The sequence below is a fragment of the Lepidochelys kempii genome, chromosome 16 (assembly GCF_965140285.1).
Source record: "Lepidochelys kempii isolate rLepKem1 chromosome 16, rLepKem1.hap1, whole genome shotgun sequence".
NCBI lineage: Eukaryota > Metazoa > Chordata > Testudines > Cheloniidae > Lepidochelys > Lepidochelys kempii.
Window position 1 is genome coordinate 29,057,670 of NC_136395.1, and position 16,844 is coordinate 29,074,513.

Consider the following 16,844-nt stretch of genomic DNA (forward strand, 5'->3'; position numbering starts at 1 on the left):
GGTTGCCTCCCTCATTCAGTAAGGGGCCCACACTTTCCTTGACTTTCTTCTTGTTGCCAACATACCTGAAGAAACCCTTCTTGTTACTCTTAACATTTCTTGCTAGCTGCAACTCCAGATGTGATTTGGCCTTCCTGATTTCACTCCTGCATGCCCAAGCAATATTTTTATACTCATCCCTGGTCATTTGTCCAATCTTCCACTTCTTGTAAGCTTCTTTTTTGTGTTTAAGATCAGCAAGGATTTCACTGTTAAGCCAAGCTGGTCGCCTGCCATATTTACTATTCTTTCTACACATTGGGATGGTTTGTCCCTGTAACCTCAATAAGGATTCTTTAAAATGCAGCCAGCTTCCCTGGACTCCTTTCCCCCTCATGTTATTCTCCCAGGGGATCTTGCGCATCAGTTCCCTGAGGGAGTCAAAGTCTGCTTTTCTGAAGTCCAGGGTCCGTATTCTGCTGCTTTCCTTTTCTCCTTGTGTCAGGATCCTGAACTCGACCATTTCATGGTCACTGCCTCCCAGGTTCCCATCCACTTTTGCTTCCCCTACTAATTCTTCCCAGTTTGTGAGCAGCAGGTCAAGAAGAGCTCTGTCCCTAGTTGGTTCCTCCAGCACTTGCACCAGGAAATTGTCCCCTACATTTTCCAAAAACTTCCTGGATTGCCTGTGCACCACTGTATTGCTCTCCCAGCAGATATCAGGGTGATTGAAGTCTCCCATGAGAACCAGGACGTGCGATCTAGTAGCTTCTGCGAGTTGCCGGAAGAAAGCCTCATCCACCTCATCCCCCTGGTCCAATGGTCTATAACAGACTCCCATCACTACATTACCCTTGGTGCTCACACTTCTAAACTTAATCCAGGGACTCTCAGGTTTTTCTGCAGTTTCATACTTGAGCTCTGAGCAGTCATACTGCTCCCTTACATACAGTGCAACTCCCCAACCTTTTCTGCCCTGCCTGTCCTTCCAGAACAGCTTATATACGTCCATGACAGTACTCCAGTCATGTGAGTTATCCCACCAAGTCTCTGTTATTCCAATAACATCATAATTCCTTGACTTTGCCAGGACTTCCAGTTCTCCCTGCTTGTTTCCCAGGCTTTGTGCATTTGTGTATAGGCACTTGAGATAACCCGCTGATCACCCCTCTTTCTCAGTATGAGGCAGGAGCCCTCCCCTCTCACACGCTCCTGCTCGTGCTTCCTCCCGGTATCCCACTTCCCCACTTACTTCAGGGCTTTGGTCTCCTTCCCCCAGTGAACCTAGTTTAAAGCCCTCCTCACTAGGCTAGCCAGCTTGCTCGCGAAGCTGCTCTTCCCTCTATTTGTTAGGTGGAGCCTGTCTCTGCCTAGCACTCCTCCTTCTTGGAACACCATCCCATGGTCAAAGAATCCAAAGCCTTCTCTCCAACACCACCTGCGTAGCCATTCGTTGACTTCCACGATTCGAAGATCTCTACCGAGGCCTTTTCCTTCCACGGGGAGGATGGACGAGAAGACCACTTGCGTCTCAAACTCCTTTATCCTTTTTCCCAGAGCCACGTAGTCTGCAGTGATCTGCTCAAGGTCATTCTTGGCAGTATCATTGGTGCCCATGTGGAGAAGCAGGAAGGAGTCGCGATCCGAGGGCTTGATGAGTCTCGGCAGTCTCTCCGTCACATCGCGAATCTTAGCTCCTGGCAAGCAGCAGACTTCTCGGTTTTCCTGGTCGGGGCGGCAGATAGATGACTCAGTCCCCCTGAGGAGAGAGTCCCCGACCACCACCACCCGCCTCCTTCTCTTGGGAGCGGTGGTCATGGAACCCCCAACCCTAGGACAGTGCATCTCATGCCTTCCAACTGGCGGAGTCTCCTTCTGCTCCCTTCCCTCAGACGTATCATCTGGTCCACCCTCCGCATTAGTACCTGTGGAGAGAACACGAAAACGGTTACTTACCTGTATCTGCGTTGCTGGTACATGGACGTTCCCCTTTCTTCTTCTGGAGGTCACATGATGCCAAATTTCTTCACCAGCCCCCTGTCCCTGCTGTGCAGCCTGCTGTGAATCTTCAGAACTTTGTGCCCGTAGAAGCATATCCTGACATCTGTCCAGGAAATCTTCAGTTTCTCTTATGCAACGCAGGGTCGATACCTGTTTCTCCAGACCTTGAACCTTCTCTTCCAATATGGAGACCAGCTTGCACTTTGTACAGACAAAGTCGCTTCTGTCCTGTGGAAGAAAGACAAACATGGCACATCCAGTGCAGGTCACAACAGCTGAACACCCCCCCATCCATATTACCTTCCTTCTATGAACTTCCTCAGGAGATGCAGTAACGACTCAGAGTAGCCGGCAAGATGTAAGCCTCAGTGGGCTCTCCCCAGGCGAACTCCCAGGCAAACTCCTGCTGTTAGCTGCTCTGCTGTTCACCGCGGCTCAGCTGGTTCCCCGCCGCTCAGCTGGTTCGCTGCCGACTGGCTTTTGATACAGTCAGGCTCACTTGAAACAAAGCACTCCCAATTCCCGCCCTTTTCAACCAACCAATCAAACACACGGTCAAACTGTCCTCACAACAAACACTCAGATACAACATTCAGATCCTCACAACAAACACACACTCAGATACTCACCAACACAGATCCCGGGCAAACTCCTGCTGTTAGCTGCTCTGCTGTTCGCCGCCGCTCAGCTGGTTCGCTGCTGACTTATAGGCGAAGGAGAGACAAAATACAGATTTGCTCAAAGTTGTAGCCATGAGAATCATCGATTACATGTGAACCTCACCTGTACTCAAAGTTTTAACATGAAACTCCCTAAGTTTGGCTGAAAAGTTCCCTGATAGCAGGAAATGGAATTGTTGATATAATATGTAAATCTGACTACAGCCACCTGAGCTGGACTAGTAAAATCTTGACAACCCTCTGTAACTGCAGGCAGGTAGCAGAGGGGATTGTGTTGATCCTGTGGCTCAAGATTAAAATACAAAATGAGGAAAGTGGTGATGACCTGTTTTAGAAATGCCCCGAGCGATCTCAGGATCACCATCTCTTAACTGCCCCAAGGCATAACCCATGGCATACAGTGTTTTAATGCTTAAATACAGGCAGAAATGATCTCTGATTGCCATTACAGAGACCACTGGAGACAACTATTAATATAGCTGCTTTTAGAAAATATGTTGGGGCTTGTACACGTATGTTTGAGGTATCTGCTTCTGAAAACCACAGACTAATTAATAGGAGTCAGAGGTATAAAAGAACTAATAAATCACTTCTAGTCCATCCCCCAAGGAGTAGGGAAGGACTGTTCACTACAGTACATCTTCTCATAATTTCTTTCTATCATTCCATTACAATGGTATATGAGTGCTTTGGCCAGTCTTGCTTTATTGGGGGCTTCCCCCACTTCCTTTCAGAAACTCTCAGATACTACAGTGATGGGGGGGCAGGTTTTTTTGTCATACCTAAAGAAGAGAGAGTTCTGGTGTCAAGCCAGTCCTCTTGCCAAGAAGACTTTGCATTCTAAATTTTCCTTTTCTTTCTTTTATTCCATTACTTCTAGTTATACCCACTTATATCTCCTAAATAATTCCTGCTTTTGAAAATACATTCCCTGCATTGGCCAGGGTCTGAACTAGATTGCTGCTGGGGGGTTATCACTTCTGATTTCTTGGATTCTTTGATGCTGTAATGCACGTTGTTCAGTTGACTTTATGAGGCATTATCAGGTACATTTTCTTTCTTTGTGAAAATACACTTAATGTATGTGTGTTTCTTGGAACACTTGTTTGTTTGTCCCACACAAGACAGCTTAATTTTTCCAAATAAGCATTGAGCCTCTCAGATCATTCAATTGGTGAAACATTCTTAGAAGCTTTATAATAGAAATAAAAGATAGCCCTTGATGAGGATAGGGCCCTAGTCACAGAGGAGGAAAGGATGTTAAATGAGAACAGCAACTAGACTCTTCCCCAGGGGTGTGCAAACTAAGGCCCAGGGGCCGCATCCGGCCCTTCAGACGTTTTAATCTGGCCCTCGAGCTCCTGCCAAGGAGAGTGGTCAAGGGCTTGCCCCACTCCGCGTGTGCCGTGACTCACACAGCTCCTGGAAGCAGCAACATATCCCCCCTCTGGCTCCTATGCGTAGGGGAAGCCAGGGAGCTCTGCACGCTGCCCCTGCCCCAAGCGCCGCTCCCGCAGCTCCCATTGGCCAAGAACCATAGCCGATGAGAGCTGCAGGGGCAGCACCTGTGGACGGGGCAGCACACAGAGCCGCCTGGCTGCGCCTCCGTGTAGGAGCTGCAGAGGGGACATGCCGTTGCTTCTGGGAGCTGCTTGAGGTAAGCACCGCCTGGAGCCTGTACCCCAACCCCCGTCCCAGCCCTGATCCCCCTCCCACCCTCCTGCACCCCAGAGCCTGCACTGCCAGCTGGAGCCCTCACCCGCAACCCACACCCCAACCCCCAGCCTGGACCCCCCTCCCCCACCCTGAATTCCTCATTTCTGGCTCCACCCCAGAGCCCTCACCCCCTTCCACACCCCAACCCCCAATTTTGTGAGCATTCATGGCCTGCCATACAATTTCCATACCCAGATGTGGCCCTCAGGCCAAAAAGTTTACCAGCCTCCCCCCCCAACCCCCCTAACCTCATTGCTCCAGTTCCTGCACCATTATATCACCCCATTGAGAGGAAATAGAAGGCTGCTAAAAAAGGAAATCTGTGCAGAAATGAGATCCTTTCTGATCAATTTTGCATTTCCCTGTTTTGAGTACAAATTTTAACAAAGCAACACAAAGAAATCAATTACTTTACCTGCAACACCAGAGAAATATCTGTAAATATCCAGCAGAAAGTTTCCATGTACTTTAGATTTCTTTCTATGTAAATGTATTTGATATATTTAAATTAAACATAGAACAGAAAACCACCTATCCCATAGGCACCCTGAAAAATTATTAAGAACACAATCCAGAATATTTAAAAAAAAAAAAAAAGGCAAAACAGCAGCTGATCTCTGGCTTGCATCCGCAAAGTCAGCATGACTCTGTGTAACCACAAGTAGTTCACTTGGACCAAGGCCAGAGTCCTGTGTAGGTGCTACTTATAGATGTATTGTTTTCATCAACATGTATTTATATTCATAATCATATTATTGATTATAGACAAAAGGGTGCTTGTTCATAAATGAATGAGATTGTGCAATAAATGCCATATCACATACATAACCTTTTACTTGTGTGCATTAAGCAGTATATGATTGATATACTTCCAGTAAACAGCATTGGCCTGGGTATATTTTTGGGTATTGAAATTTCAGTGTTATGATCACAAAATACTAGATAGATACTAGAGGCAGCAAATTCCTAACAGACCATCTCCTACCCACCCTTCTGTAAAAAGAATGTCCCTACTGAATATCTGAGTTTCTTATGTAGCCATGGAATTCCAGGAATTCCATCTCATTGTGTGACAAAAGGAACTCAATATTTTCAACATTATGCTTTAAGTAATTTTGCACTATTACTTAGTTTCTCTTCTCTCACGCCATTAGTCAATATGCTTTCATTAATGCCTTTTGATTTCTGAGGTCATTGCCATGAGCTATTGTGGGGCTTTTATGTTGCCACAATTCCAGACTTTGTATTTTTCCAGACTCCTGAATTATTTCTGCATCGCACTAGGATGAAACTCCAAATTATGTGTTTTCCCTCGAACTTCTGGAATGTTTTGTCCTCAATATTTATTCTGATTTTTAAGCCGTGGGAGCAAAGCATTCTATTCATCCACTGACCTCTTCCCCAGCATCAAACATATTTCCAATAGTCAGTGCTATTGCCTAACCTCTAGGAGCAATCCACAACATTTAGGAGTCACTTTTGGATGCACCAGGCTTAATTCTTCACTGTCTGCCATCTTGTGTTGCTAGTTGCACCTGTGCAAAGTGGGTATACACTGGTATCAAATCCTGTTTTAAAACTATTTTGCAAGACAGTGGAGTATATGGTCCATTGAGTAGTGCTTTGAATGCAGAGGAGACAAAAGCCAGACCGGGGAGATGGAAAGGAGTAGATTGGGACAAGGAATCTAGTGAGACTGGGACTGGAGTGCTGGAGAAAGAAACTGGGAGTGGGACCGGGACCAGCTGGCAGGGAGACTGAGGCTGGGAACCAGGAAAGGAGATTTGTATCTGGTAAGGAAAACTGGGAGGAGGGGGACCTGGGAGTCAGTTGGCTGGATGGGGGGAAATGCTGAGATTGGAGGAGAAGTTGGGGGAATGAGGGAGATTGGGACTGGATGAACAAAGAGACTGAGACTGGGAACTAGTGTGAGGAAGAACGAGACCAGGGGATAGCTCTGACCAGGGCTGAGATGCAGGGGAAGAACAGGGACTGGTTAGGCAAACAGACTGGGACCCGGAGCCAGGGAGGGGAGCTGGGTCAGGGAGCTTGAAGGATACTGAGATTGGACAAAGAGGATAGGACTGGGAATCAGTGAGGCAGGGGGGAAACTGGATGAGGAGCCAGGAGTGGAGAACTAGGACTGGTTCTGTGGAGGCAACAGAAGTGACTGGGACTTGGACAGTGAGCCTAGAGGAGAAGATTAGGACTGGCTGGGCAAAGGGACTGGGATGAGAAGCCTGAGGAGTGGAGACTGGGACTGGAACCAGAACAAAGAGACATGGGTGGGTAAGAAACAGGACCAGGGCAGGGACAGGTTGGAGGGGACGAGGCAGAAGGGGGTCAAGTTTGGAAGGAACAGACAGAAGAGACTGTGGCCACTAGAATGCACTCCCTTCCAGAACCGGAACTGGAACCCAAGATTCCTGAGTCTCACCATTCTTCTGTCAGCAAATGTCTGTGAAACACACTGGGAAAGCGTCCCATGCCTCTCTGGCTCACATAGAGGATGATGATCTATTATTGCTATTAGTTACTCACTAAGCTCAAGCAGCACAGGTCTGTGTTGTGGATCTAAATGTTCCAACTACACTGATGAACAATGTGGTGTCGATATGATGGAATTTCTGTTTTCTCCCATTTGTTTTTTCAAAAACCTAGGAAATTATACACACACACACACACGAACAAACCCTATGTTAAAAGAACATCATTGTGGTCGCAAAGTTAAGCACATGAAAAATGATCCAGAATTTCAACTAAGGTTATCTAATCCAACACATATAATGTATGGAAGGAAAAAGGATATACAAGTAACAGCCAGTTATTCTGTAATGATAAAATTATGGAAATTAATACCATCAAAGAACTAATGAGGATTATTAACATACCCATGCTGGTTTATTTGCTAGTAAAGCATCATATCAAATCCCATGTAGGAAGCCCAAGTTGCAGGTGACCATTAATGAGGCTAGAAATATTAATTATGGTAAAGGCCACCTCAAAGGGCCTGATCTTTTTTTCATGATATAACAATTTACTGATGGTTCTAAAAGATAAGATAATCTTTATGGGAAAATAGGAAAATAATCTAAAAACAGATGTCACTTTGGGGCAATGGGAAAATATATAGAGGAAGGCCAAAATCTCATCTATTTGGGTAGCCATTAAGGAAGGTTACTGCAAAATATGTTATCAGTTGTACCTCATACCATTTAAGTGAAGTATAATATATATAAAGGATGGAGAGAAATAAGGACCTTTCTGTATATATGCTGTGAATGCCCTAAGATAATAGTATTTTTGGACAAAATAACAAAAGGAATTTTCAAGATAACTGAAGTGAGGCCACCCACAAAACCCATAATGAGTCTATTAGGTTACATTTTAAAAGAGGTTACTAACTTGGTGTAGGGCTCGTTGATAACACAATTACTGCTTGCAGTCAGCTGTGTGATAGCTCATTTTTGGAAAAAGATAGATACCCCATCATTAGAGGCAAAGAGAAATAAATTATGGGAAATCCTTTCAATGAAAAAAATGATGGACAGCCTTATGTCAGGCTCAAGTAAATTTTATATTATGTATGGTTACCATTTTTGGAATCTGAACAAAATAAATACATCAATAATAAGAAGTTGACTAAACACAGGACTTTTAAAGGTAGCAAATACAGGTTATGAATAGGAGTTGTTAATACTTGTATGGAAAGTTTATTTATGTTAATAATGACAAAATAAAACTTTTTTTAAATAGATGAGAAAATTCATGTGATTTGCCTGTTATGGGGGTATCACAAAGCAAAATCTTCTGTCTCCGGTTAAAAATCATCTTGTAGTTGTTACTGGCAAATCTAGGTATGGACTTTAGATATGTAAATTGTGTGTAATCTACATACAAATCCATCATAGACTGTAAGCTTTGGGGGAACAGTGTCTTTCACTATTTTTTGAAGCACCAAGAACTCTGTCAACACATTACATAATAATAAGTGATAAGCATATTCAAACAATTATAAATGTCAATTGATTGTAATGTGAAGAAGGCAGCAGTGGGTATCTTCGTGGTCACTGCTTTTTCAGTTTGCTTAACAGTTACGCAGAGTAGAACTGTGCATGTAGTGTGGTCAAATTTTCCAGTGACAGATCATCTGCAGGAAGATTTTTAACATGCTTAATCCTATAGTTTGGCTTTTTTAATACAAACAGTTTCAAACATGTCACTAATCTATTTTGAATGTTCACAGACACCATGGCTGCTTTACACCTATGGTAAAATATATTTTTTCTTAAAACAGAGGCACGAGCTATTTGGGTTCTTAAAGATGCCTTGATACATTCTGCAAAAGTGAAGGCATGTCCTGGTGGCCTGATTTAGTTCTGATTTCTGAAAGTACATTATTTCCATCAGATATTCCTCCCGTAGTTTCAATTGGATAATTTATTCTTCACTTTCTGTCATATAAACATATATAGGTTGCGTATGTGTTGTAATTAGAAACTATGCACAGTAAGAGAACTACCATGGGTCCTGGTTTTCTGGAATAAAGGTAATTATTTCTAGGCTTACCACTATGTAAATCAAACATAACTCAGTATAACATGGAGCACTACATTTCTCCAGTTTCCTGAAATCTACTAGAATTTTTCAGATAACCTGGTTATTTTGTTTAGGTATCTGAAACATACACACTACAGAGCCAAGTTTCGATGATTCTCTATATATGCAATAGCAAACACTGCATGGAAAACCTCTATGAAGAATAAATTTTATTAAGAGCATTATTTGTTCCTGTTTGTCTGCTCACCTAAATATGATAGTGTTTGTCACTTCAGCCCAACAGGGGCCTGCAACTGCACATTAGGGAGTTCAACAGGAGTCATTACCATGGAAGGGCCTTTAAGAAGGAAGACATTACTAAAGGAAGGCAGAAAACCTACAGTAAGTTGGACCTTTACTGTGATCCTAATTTGATAATGGCTGTTATTGTTTACATTGTTAGCTTCAGACTGAAGTGCAAAGCCGAACAGGGCAGGGCAGTTAATTCTGTTCCAGGAAACAGAACAATGTTTTGCTTCAGAATCACTTTCTATTAAAACATAAGACAAAAAATGTTTCCTTTTCTCCCAGCATCTGCTCTGCATCAGTTCTTTCCCTGTGTGTTTGTAAGGGACACCACAGAGGTGGGATCAGAAGAGGAACTCTATGTAGCATCAGCTTCTGTAAAGGCCTGTCAGCATCTATTTCTGTGGGATCCCTCTCCTCACATTCAGATCCCCCTCACATCAGTGGGAGGGCTTTGTGTTCTGTTGCAAGCAGGACACAAAGTCTGAATGGCTCTTCAGGAGACGCAGGTAGTATTGCAGAGAACCAGCTCTCTGCACAAGCATCATGCCATAGATTCACAGGATTCCCCCAGCCTCCGTCTCAGGCCCTCTTTGGGAAGGGAGAAAATGATGCAATGGAAATCCCATGGTTTACCTTTGATCCTCTTACAACTTTTTATTTGGAGCTTCATGGTTTAGTCTTAAGAGATTTGAAGAACTGTGGAAATAACCTTGTAATTAGAGCTGTGCAAAATTATGTGGCTGAAACTTAATTTAAACAAAAAATGTAGATTCAGATCAACCAAAATATTTTGTGAATTTGCATCAATTTCAGCACATTTTTTCAATAGATGAAAAAAATTGAAAATGTCCAAATGATTTATTTCAACACTCCCAGAACAAGATGTTTTGATTTTTTTGGCTAGATTCATGAAAGGGTGGTGGGGAAGAAAGAGGACGGGTTGGTGGTGCATCCCTTATACCAGTTCCCCAGTAATTAGGAAATTCACCTTGGATATGGGAGACCAGGGTTCAAGTCCCTGCTCCAGAGCAGGACCAACCTATTGGCTATTCTGGGGTGGGCTCTGATATCAATCTCTTTTGTTGAAGGTGTTCCACTTTGTATAAATACAGTGAGTGAGAGTGACTCTATAGCCTAGTGATTAGGGCACTCGTCAGGGAATGGGGGGGTGTCACCCTGGTTCTAGTCCTTGCACCAATTACTTTTTAATTATTTGTACAAAGTGGAACAGTTTCAACAGGAGAGAATGAGTAAGACCACAACTTCCTCCTCAATTTTGTGAACGGTGCCCAGGTTTCCTTGTGAATCTAGGTCTTCATTTCCTTTGTTTTTACTTAAAAAACAGATAAAAATCCCTAAAATCAAACCAAAACATTTCTTTCGACCTGAAACAAATTTTTTTCTGACTTTTTGATTAGCCAAAAATTCTGAAAAATTACTTATAATCAATTATGTTGACCAAATGTCAGAGGCAGGTATAAGATATGCCCAGCAGAGGGCAGTACAATGCTCTGCACTGAAATGAACCGCCCTGAGATTTCTAGAGGAGACATTAGGATAATGTGGATTTTCTTTGCTGTATCTTGCATTCTCATAGACAGCAACCAGAGCCTAGGGAGCTATACTGATTTACACCAGCTGAGAATTTGGCCCCAGCTCCCTCCTCCTATTAGCTTCCTTACTTTAAACAGATAATTCTAATACTTAGTTGTTAATTCGTTTTCAGAGTATCGGAAATTAATACACCATATTTTTACCTATTTTCTTTTTTCTTATTCAGCTCTCCTCATGGACTAGATATTGGGTTACACTTTCAGGGTCAACTCTTCTCTACTTCGGAGCAAAATCATTAAGGGGCACAGAAAGAAAACACGTAAGCAAAGTATATTAATTTGTTCTAGAAAGCAAACCATTCTTTAGATGTATCATCCTCATGAGCAGGACTGGCAATGTGCATTCAAAAAGTGAATATGGTCACTCCTAGCTAGCACATTTGTCTGCTCTGTTTTCATGGTTAGAAGTCAACCCAGTGCATTATCATGCTACTGCTAATTGTAACTGATCTGTCTGTCTCTTCTAGTATAAATCTACTGCTGGTAAAAAAGTCTCTATTGTGGGCTGGATGGTGGCACTGCCTGATGATCCTGAACATCCTGATATTTTTCAGCTAAATAACCCTGATAAAGGTAGATGCTACATTATACCTAGGGAATGGGGTAATAGCATTTAATATGTTAAGTTTACATTATTTGCAATATCACATGCTCAGAAAGTTAAGGAACCAGATTTTCAAAATAGGGTACAGTGAGAGAGATTCATGCATCTGCAAAAAGCCCATGTTTGTGGGGTCCTGCAAGAGGCCTAAGTGCATCTTGCCAAATGATTGGGGGAGTGCATTTTGTGAGTTTTCCAGGAACTCTTGGGATTAGTGTGAGGTCACTTGCATTCCCTGTTCTCTATAGATATGTCTACCCTGCAGTTAAGCACCTGCAGCTGGCCCAGGTCAGCTGATTCAGGCTTGCAGGACTCGGGCTATGGGCATGGGCAGCGGGTTATAATAGGCCAGGGGAGGCTCAACCTCCCCTGGTGCTGCCGTGGCCACCAGAACCCCATTTTCAGGGTTTTGGGGAGAAGTTTTTGATTTATTATGCATGTGCTACCGCCTCCTCAGCTGCCCAGGAACCTGCGTGGGGCATAGCAAAAGCTTCTTCCGGAGAAGACAGACACATGCTTTTCTCCTGGTGGCTTGGGGTCTGGGGAGGGGAGATGCAGCGTGGCTGCAGCTGAGCTCGAGGCTTTGGCCCACTCAGGGCTCCTCCAGCCCAGGGAGGGTCTTGGAGCTCCAGCCACCAGTGTGGGGGGAGGGTCTCGGGGCTTCGGCTGGCTCGGAGCTCCTCCAGCTGAGGGGAGGTCTGGGGACTCCTCTGGGTGGGGGTGTCTTAGGGCTCCTCCCACCGCAGGGGGGTGGTCTTGGGGCTCCTCTGGCTGAAGGGGGGTGGTCTTGGGGCCATGAGGGGGGGAAGGGGCAGGGCTGGAGCTAGCCTCCCCAAAGGGGGGCTCCACCCGCCACGCATGGCTATGTGGCTGTTGAATTGCAGTGTAGACATTGGGGCTCAGCCTTGGAGGGTCCCAGAGCCCAGGTTCCAGCCCAAGTCTGAACATCTACACCGCAAGTTTTAGCCCTGCAGCCAGACTGACCTGGGCCAGCCCGGGACGTGCTGCATATCTTTTAGTCCAGTGTAGATGTACCCTATGGTGGTTGGTTCTTTTTTCCAAATGGCTTTCTCAAGGTCACTATGTCCTTTAAATAGCCCTGTAATCCCTAGATAGTCAGCTTCACTATAAGTGCTGATTTATGAGGCTTCTCCAAACATCAAAGTATTTATAAAACCATTTACTTAGATTTTTAACCATCATCACTCAGCAGACACTTCAAATGTTCAAAAAGGTCCTAGCATCAATGTGCATCATGAGGGTCTCTACAGAAAACCTTGAAGTTCCCCTAACATTTCACATCTTTCCTTATTTCAATGAGAAGCAGTGATGAACATGAGCTGCACATGCTGCATCTCTCTCCTGTAGAATACAATGAATACAATGTAAGTCTGACTTCAAAAGAAAATTCAGGGAAGGCAATGCTGACCTGAGGAATGAAAGAGACCAACAAGGGGATGCTGGAAAAGCTAAATTTGCAAACAATAGTGCATCCATGAAAACGATTCAGGGGTGAGGTATATAAATGCTAGTGGGAATGAAGCAAAGTATAAAACGAAGGAGGTTGGAGTGGATGCCCAGATTGGTCTTACTGTCTTTGGTTCTGTGACAGCTTAATTTTACTCCCATGTGCTACCCTCAGGTCTATTGAATATGCACACTATCTTCCACCCCCTACCTGGGGGGTGCTGGGCACATATTCCCTATAGCCTATCCTCCCTGCCAGAGCCTGCTGTGTGTGGTAGGAGCAGTTTGGGTATTTGAGGACCAAATTAATTTTCCTATTTACTTTATGCTCTTGGCTTCTACACTAAGCGATAATAATGTAGCAAAGCCAAGTGTCTGTCAAAACCTCAGGGATCCTGATTTTTTTTAATTTTGTAGGCAATATTTACAAGTTTCAGACTGGGTCAAGGTTTCACGCAATACTGTGGCACAAGCATTTGGATGATGCATGCAAAAGCAACAGGCCTCAGGTAAGGCCATGAAAATGTCTTTTCCAACCAGTTTCTCCCTTACATTCCAGGAAACCCCTACATAGAGGATGCCACTTTCTAGCCTCTATGGGCACCTCGATTATACACAGACAAGCTCATCAGGGTATATTTATACAACCCATTTTTCATATTGACCAAAGTTTTATAACAGGTGTGGAAGGCAAGATTTCAAATTCTAGGATATCCACAAAAAATCTGGTAATGGTGAATTTGTGCGGCTCTAGCCATAAGTCTCAGTGCCCCTTACTGTATCATGTTTTTCTCTCCCAAGTTATGGTACAATGTCCTGTTACTAGCTTGCAGAGTCAGCCTCACACAGAGTCTGTTTAAGGGACTGATTGCATTGTTGGCACTTGGCAATAAATGGCAATAGTAATACAAAGATTGACACTTCAGTTTCCCCTTGCCACAGGAACTTTACATTGCTGACTAATTTACATTCTCTTCCAGGTACCTGCTAACCTAATGTCATTCGAATAACTTGCATCAGTATGTGGTGTGACTTCAAGTGCCAAACTGCAGGATGGGAATATCTTTCCCTGAGGAGAAGGGGAGAAGGAGCTCCCTAATGTGAGCCAGCTGCCCCAGACAAGATTACTTCAGCACTTTTCTATGTAACTTGAAAGTGATTTTGACACAGCTTTTAAAAACAGAAAGTGAATGTTGTCCTTAGGACCAGATATAGTCTCATGCACTGAACATAAGTAGACAATTTAGACAGACTGAAGATGAGTCCTGACTGATGCAGGATCCTGGAAACCTTGACTTTAACTTTGTGGTCACAAACTGCCCTGGACTAATGTTTGACCACAAACTGTGCATCACATCTTCTGCCTATTCTTTTTTAAACTGTTCTTTTTATTGTTAAGCTGCTTTATGTGACTGAAGAACATTTAGCCCATGTTGGGTTTTCAGTTCTTTCTAATGCACAAAATGATTGACAGTGTTAACTTGCTGCAAAGTGTCAATTAGAATAGAAAATTGTGGAACAACATTTTTATAACCTAAGTGCACTGAGTTGCTTGGTAATGTGGTTGCCTCAGATTTTGTATCAAATCTCTGGACAATTCTGCAGTTTGCATTTGAGCTATTTGGGAAATGTGTATTTTGGCACAAGATAAATAGTTTAATTTAGTATTTCTTTCATTTGAATGTGCTGCTTTTAAATATAATATAAAGGGACACCCAGATGAGTGAAGGGTCCATTGCTATTTAAATTCACTTTGTGTTACAGCTTTTCTTGGATTTTCTTACTCCTAAGAATAAATTGGCCTTATTTTTTTCCCCTTTACTATGGGTGCTATTCATCTAAAATCCCTAGCTCCATAGATGCAGGTATTTGGATCTTCCCAGCCACCTAGTGCTGACTCCTCAGAATGGCTGAACTTTCCACTCACTGTTCCACTCTCATGTGGGTGACCCAATCCCATTCAGCACCTGCATGTGCGCACACATCACCTGGTAGGCAGAATAATGCCACTAGGACTGCTGTCATGAAGGCCTCTGATCCTCTGAAATCATGATGGAGGTGAGATCTAGGCAGGACTGATTGGCATGTAAGAGACCCTTCTATGCCAGGAGAAACTACCTGGTTCTCTTTTCCCAGGTGTGCCTTAGCACTTCCTGCTGGTCGGAGCTTTCTGCTATTCTCACCTTGATTTCAGTATTCTTCACATTTTAGTCACATCCCTTTGCTGGTCAGTGTTCAGGTTTCATCCATCAAGGATGAATCATTGCATAAAGCTCCCACCTCACTTTCAGCTAGGCTTTCTAATGCCATGACCAATGCCCCTAAAACCCTCACTCTGCAGCTCCCCAAGAATGGAGCAAAACGGTGAGCTAGGTGGGAGAGTCCTGTGATTCGACCACATGCTTGCAGACCGTGAAAGACCAGAAATAATTTTGGATGACTAGAGCCCTACATCAAAACAAGTGCCCAGTCACTGGGCTGTTCTGCTGATCTCACATAATCTTGATTTTACAGCAGATTTTTTTAAATTTATCTTACAAAAATACCTTATTTGTAATGCTGAATTTCTGTTGACTATATAAAAATGTTTTTTAACTGTCTGTGTCACAATCCTGAGAATGAAACTTGGTAAGTGACAAGAAAAATAGTTCCTACTGATTCCTGTAGGGAGAGACAGGGCAAGTATCAGAATTCACACAGATTTGACATCAGACTTCTTTGATGGTTCAAGAGATCTTCAGTGGGATAGAGGAGTGGCCAAAAAATATCTTTTTGCTTTTTTACCAAGCCAAAAATTAGTTGTAGTAGTGAGCTGATAACAGCATCTGTAGTCCAAGAATGGAATTTTCAATAGTTAGATCTGACACAGAGGATTTTTAAAGATGATGATGCTGGTGAAATTCTATCATCAGCATGTCACTGTTGCCAAACTATTTGAAAATGAAATCATCTGAATTATTCTCCTAGACAGAGAGATGCATGGATGGTTGTGGTGAGAGGTGAGTTATAAATTTAAACTATTTCTGAGGATGCAGGTATTCTCTGGACTACCATTCAAATGAATTCATAGGTACATGTATGTGTAGAGTGTGTGTCTGTACGCATATCTAATCTTTTGCAGCAGCCAGAGGGTTGAACCATCTGAAACGGCATTATTGTAATATTATATGTCTGACCTAAACCCTCAAATGCTAAGAGTAAAGGCTGAAGATCTAAGTTGCCACCCCCGTATGCAGAATTTATATAAAATAGAGCTGCTGTTAATCAGGAGCCCTGGAGCGCTGCCTGTATCTAAAATGTCCTTGGATTTCTGTGTTTAAGCCAGAGCTAGCATGTAATGCCACTTACAATGCTGTTGCTTTTTTTCAATTATATTTAAAGACAACACTTCCTCGACATACATAACATGTATTCAAGCATCCTGAATTCCCACTTTGCCTAATGGATCATAAAGGGTTTTGTAGCTTCCAGGGCTACTGCTAAGAATGTAAAGTGGCCCACCTAGTACAATAAATTTGGAAGGTGATAGATAAGAAACCAAACTGTTTTCTTAAATAAGTATGCATTTTGCCATCGTAGGCATTGGCAGGCAAAGATTTATAAAGGGACTTGTGACATAATTTAAAAAATGAGGAGGGACTAATAAATGCATTGCCAACAATTAACAGTGTACTTGTATTTTCCAGATTGCCAACCAAATGAGTGTTTAGGAGGATGAGGACAGTATAGGTACTGGTAAATTGTGGCCTCAAGCATCGAAGTTTAAAATGCACATTTGCCAGAGCAGAATTTTTAACACAGCTAATTTTAATGGTTCTGCAAGAACTCTGAAACGTACTTACATAGTGCTTTTATTCACCAATCATGTCCAGGTGAAACCATAACAACTACATCTATCTTGTTCTGCTCTATTGGGATGTGGGTGATTCCCCTGTGCAG

The 16,844-nt window shown here is 43.2% G+C and overlaps 2 protein-coding genes across 25 annotated transcripts in view; one reads left to right on the forward strand and one right to left on the reverse strand.

Moving 5' to 3' along the window:
- Positions 1-16,525, forward strand: part of RALGPS1 (Ral GEF with PH domain and SH3 binding motif 1) — a 400,445-nt gene extending 383,920 nt beyond the window's left edge. For 23 of the 24 annotated variants that reach the window (XM_073315016.2, XM_073315015.2, XM_078849159.1 and 20 more), the window contains 5 exons: positions 9,212-9,317; positions 11,005-11,097; positions 11,305-11,410; positions 13,323-13,414; positions 13,886-16,525. In XM_073315016.2, coding sequence (XP_073171117.2) covers positions 9,212-9,317; positions 11,005-11,097; positions 11,305-11,410; positions 13,323-13,414; positions 13,886-13,915 — 427 coding nt within the window. In that variant the 3' untranslated portion in view covers positions 13,916-16,525. Of the gene's footprint in view, positions 1-9,211; positions 9,318-11,004; positions 11,098-11,304; positions 11,411-13,322; positions 13,415-13,885 lie in introns of those variants that run through there. The other variant, XR_012155323.2, reaches the window with a different exon arrangement.
- LOC140899439 (uncharacterized) lies at positions 33-4,869 on the reverse strand. The gene is made up of 3 exons (XM_073315039.1): positions 4,792-4,869; positions 2,610-2,683; positions 33-2,208 (listed from the first exon to the last, which is right to left on the reverse strand). Exon 3 carries the CDS (start codon positions 2,071-2,073, stop codon positions 1,264-1,266), a length of 810 nt encoding a protein of 269 aa, XP_073171140.1. The 5' UTR covers positions 2,074-2,208; positions 2,610-2,683; positions 4,792-4,869; the 3' UTR covers positions 33-1,263.
- Positions 16,526-16,844: the final 319 nt, after the last annotated feature.

What these genes read in the sequence shown, in the direction of transcription:
- LOC140899439 (XM_073315039.1), bottom strand. Translation starts at nt 2,073, where the DNA reads ATGCTTCTACGGGCACAAAGTTCTGAAGATTCACAGCAGGCTGCACAG.